A 4,467-nucleotide genomic window follows, 5' to 3' on the forward strand; every position below is an offset into this window, starting at 1 on the left:
ATCCACTACGATATATATTTCTCTTATATTTAAAAAATATATGAATAAAATAACTGTTATCGAGGAGTAGTTACAAACGAATATATTTAATAACAAAATGCATAAGATATATGCATTTGATAATTAATAGAGGAAAGTCCCCTATTATGAGATAGGATCTTAATATGAGATGGCAGAGTTTTTTCATGGTGGGATCAACAGATGGGGCCTATATAGGGCCTTTTAGCTTAACATATCTCATATTAGGATCCTGTCTCATAATAGGGGACTTTCCTCTATTGATATTTTTCCAGAATCTACAGTCCTTGATAGAATCTATATATAGTCCCTGGAAATAGTTTCTTATAAAAAACAAAAAATTAAAAAAATAAAACATCGTCGTTTGCAACTACATTACATCAAAGATGAATTATTTTATTTAGATTGTACTCTTTTTTTCTTCTTTAAATTTATTCTTTTTTTTTCCTTTTTTTTATCTCTCTTCTTTATTTTTCTCCTTTTTCCTCTTTTTCTATATTATTTTTCTTTTTTTCGTTCTATTATAAACAGTTATTCTATTCATATCTACTTTACTGTCTTTATATTAGCAAGACAGATGCATGATAACTTATACTAGCGTTAATGGAACAATATTTATTATTATAAGAAGAATAAAAATATTCTCTTATAATTCTATAAGTTAATTTCGCGAATCGATGTCGCGTACTCGTGCCGAAACCACTACTTCCGAGGATCCGAGATATATAAGAAAACCAGAGATTAATTCTGGTTCTGCAAAAGGGGTCCTCGATTTTCAACGGGACTTCGAATTAATAATATAACTCTCCACGTTGAAAATTGCTATACGACTCCCCGCCGGTACGAACGTTTTTCTTAACGTTCATCTGATGTGAGGAACAGCGAAAAACCGAGATCGCATTTTTCCTATTTGTGTATTCCAATTATTAACGATTGCGATCGTTTCAAATCACGAATTTCGTAATAATTTTGAAAAAAATATTCGTAATATTTTGTAAGATTAAAATTTAGGCAGATGTCAAATTTTGCGAGCGAAAAGTTATTATATACTTGATCGTTAATTCAGCATTCGAACCCTCATGTTTATATAAAATTTATAATAATTGGCGATAATCTTTGAAACGCAAAATGTTGTACCTACAAAGAATGAAAACCGATGGATATTTAAAAAAATTATAAAAAATTTATTAAACACGCTAATTTAGCGAGTTTTGTATTATTATATACACATACATCTTCTGTCGATTTCGTGTAATATGTATATCTAGCATTAGTATCACAATTTCAATTTTATTACAATTTTTCTTACAATATATTCTTTATTTTAATAATTTCACTCTACTTAATGTTATATAATATTATTTCAATGTACCCTAAAATTACATATTACATAATAAATTAAGAATTTATTACATAATTAGTAATACGACAATTAAGTAATATTATATAATATTACGTAGTTACAACATACTCGAGATTTAATTTATTACATAATTACACTCTACATTTGCCAATTATAATCCCTACGTGTTCCTACCTACCCGGACTTTTACCTCCATGTATAATGTATTTCCTATCATTTTTATCTATATTTTTGCTTTATTGTCTTGGATTATTTATGACAAGGGAGGAGGGAAGAGCGACCTCATTTAATAAATGAACTAGTATTACAAAGTATATAAATTATTAAAAGTACAATTCAGTTTAACCATCTATTTTAAGACGTCCTGCATAAAAGCAAATTTGAAATATGAAGATACTTTCATACCTACTTTCTTAAATCAGATTTCATTCTTCATTAACACCATGTATTTATATTTTATTAGAAGCAAGGCATGTTTCAGATACCAAAGCCTACGATGCCTACGTCAACTGCAACGACAATTACAAAACGTCCCAAGCAGGCCCAAAGTTGCCACTATGCATCCTATGAATGCATGCAATTCTGTCTGGAGGGATATTTGTATTGCGCTAAGCACATCCTCGAGGATTCTACCGCACCTTACAAACCGTGTGCTTTTGTATGCAATAGCAATGGAAGAAAGTGTCAGAATCCAGCCCCAAAATTAGACAGAAGAGATGTCTCGTAAGTATATCTTCTTGTGGTATCCAACAAGATTTCCAAAACTCTTTTTTTTTTTTCAGAAAAATTAATGCATTTATCTTTTGCAGGTACTGCAGTGAACATTCTAGGAAAGCGCAAATTGCTCGGATCAAATTGACATCGAGATGTTCTCTGCCAGAAACGCCTGAAATGCTGCTGCTTAATTTAAGTCATTATGTCAAGCCCACTGATTCTAGCGCTGAAGATACAGAAGAGGAAAGAGGAAAAGTGAAAGCTTTAGATCCTTTCAGTGAGTATTATCAAATTCTAATGTAAAATGGTGCTCAATTTCACGTTTTCTATATTTCTATAAATATTATTCCACTAGAGATTGCATTTTCTTTTGTTCTTAGCAGAGTACTTCTACTACTATGTAAATATTTGATGTAAGCTTAATATAGAATTTAGAATCTACATTTTTATCCATCTATCTGTAATTTTGCATGTCGACAAAAGTTAATGCAAATAGGAACATCAAATTATTGTTTTCAGCCGAAGTTGATGCTTACAGAGTAAATGCGAGTGGAAGTGACATTTTAGATTACGCCAGTTCTTCAGAGAGTGACGTTGAACCTACAGTTGTCACTGACACCCTGAAGGGAGTTTATCTCGACGATAGCGATAATGAGAGTTTACACAGTCCACAAGAGGATCCTCTGAAGTAAATGTGCTCCATAACTCCATTATGTATGTGTGTTAATTATTTTTAGAATTATGCTATATAGAATATCCGCTAGCATGCTTTAGCTTGTGCAACCTTTTTCTTAAGGAAAATATTGTTATTCATTTTTTTTACTTGCATCTAACATTGGAATTTATTAGTATAGGCTGCAAATTTTAACGGTTACTGTGATTTTTAATTAATAGTTTGTAACTAATGCAATAATGTTAACAATCTTTTTCTCTTTTAACTCTCAAAAATCATACAAACCTTTAAGGATATACACCTTATATAACAGAATGTTTTGCATTTGCAATTTTGGTTTTATTGTTTTGACTGCAAATTTGCGCTAATGTTGTCTAGACCATTATTCTCTTGTAGTTGCTTTGCGCAAGGATAAGATACTACATACTCCTCGAATTATTAGTATTAATTTTTTAAGGCATGCCGGCATATCTTTACCGCAGAAGAGGTAATTTATATCGCGCGAGAAAAATTGATTAGACTGCAGTCTCTTTACATTGATCAATTTAGAAGACTTCAGTATGTGCTAAAGGAGAAAAGACGAAAATATTTGCTCGCTCTAAAGAAAGAAAAGGAAACATTATGTAAGTATATTTAAAATAACCTTGGATTTTTTCCGATAGATAAATTACACGCAATCTATAGGTAGCACACATAGTCAGAAAAAGGAAACTGCGAAAGAGAAAAAGCTTTACGAGAAACTGAAAGCTTTAAATCGCTATCACAGACGGAGTGGTGTCGAAGCGATATTTTACAGAAAGTCACTAGAACGTCGCGCACAGGTAATATCGTGAATACCATTTATATCATTAACGTTCGAATAATATATATCAGTTACATTACAAAAAAAAATTATGCTTCAGGTAACCGAGCCTCTTCAAAAACCACCCAATGTATCCAAATGTGTGTTCACCGAAGGTGGCGTGAAATGTGGTGAAAGAACGCTTTCGTCGGCTAAGCATTGTCGTAAACATATCTTGAAGGTATGTTTATTTGTATTACTTTTTTGTATAAAAAAGAGAATGATGTAATTAATAATATCACGGATCTGCGAGTTCTCATTCTGTCGATTGATTGTTCACAGGACCAACATCAAGTTTTATTCAAAGCGTTGAACGAATGATTTGATTTTATACCAATCGACTCTATCTTTTTTTTACAACGTGCATCCCTTTGCATTATTTCATCAACGAGTTGGACACCATGACCATGACGAAAACATCTTTTGTGGATAAACCAAATTGATAGTCATCGTTCACTCCACGATATATCTCCCTCGTTGTCCCCCTCCCCGGCCTTTACTCTAATTCAAAAGATCTCAATTTTTTAAACAATCGATAGAATCCCTTTCTTAAAGCATTCGATCCGATATCTTCAAGGTAAATTAATACATCAATTGAAATGAAAACACACAAGAATTTAATTTCAGTTCTTTCGACCTCGGTCTTATTGATTACATTTCTATTAATATACCAAGTTTATTTTCTCCTGGTTAAAAAATAAAAAACGGGGATCTTTTCAAATATCTAATTAAACATGAAATAAGCAAAAGAATCGTAAATCCATTGTTTTTGCCTTCATAAAAAAAATGTACTGGCAGTACTACATAATCATGAAAAATTGAATGAATTATACTGGCCTATCAAAATCATAATAAACT

At 31.5% G+C, this 4,467-nt stretch overlaps 1 protein-coding gene across 1 annotated transcript; it reads left to right on the plus strand.

The window, feature by feature from the left end:
- The first annotated feature begins 1,623 nt into the window (after positions 1–1,623).
- LOC139777509 (KAT8 regulatory NSL complex subunit 2-like) lies at positions 1,624–3,873 on the plus strand. Its single transcript, XM_071714981.1, is given in 7 exon segments — positions 1,624–2,104; positions 2,191–2,372; positions 2,615–2,783; positions 3,226–3,235; positions 3,238–3,391; positions 3,453–3,589; positions 3,671–3,873. Coding segments are annotated over 7 exon segments (1,071 nt in total). The 5' UTR covers positions 1,624–1,853; the 3' UTR covers positions 3,839–3,873.
- The last annotated feature ends 594 nt before the right edge of the window (positions 3,874–4,467 follow it).

The sequence above is a fragment of the Temnothorax nylanderi genome, unplaced genomic scaffold (genome assembly GCF_030848795.1).
Source record: "Temnothorax nylanderi isolate EJ_2023f unplaced genomic scaffold, tnyl_v1.0 TNYL_tig0151_pilon, whole genome shotgun sequence".
In the NCBI taxonomy this organism is placed as follows: domain Eukaryota; kingdom Metazoa; phylum Arthropoda; class Insecta; order Hymenoptera; family Formicidae; genus Temnothorax; species Temnothorax nylanderi.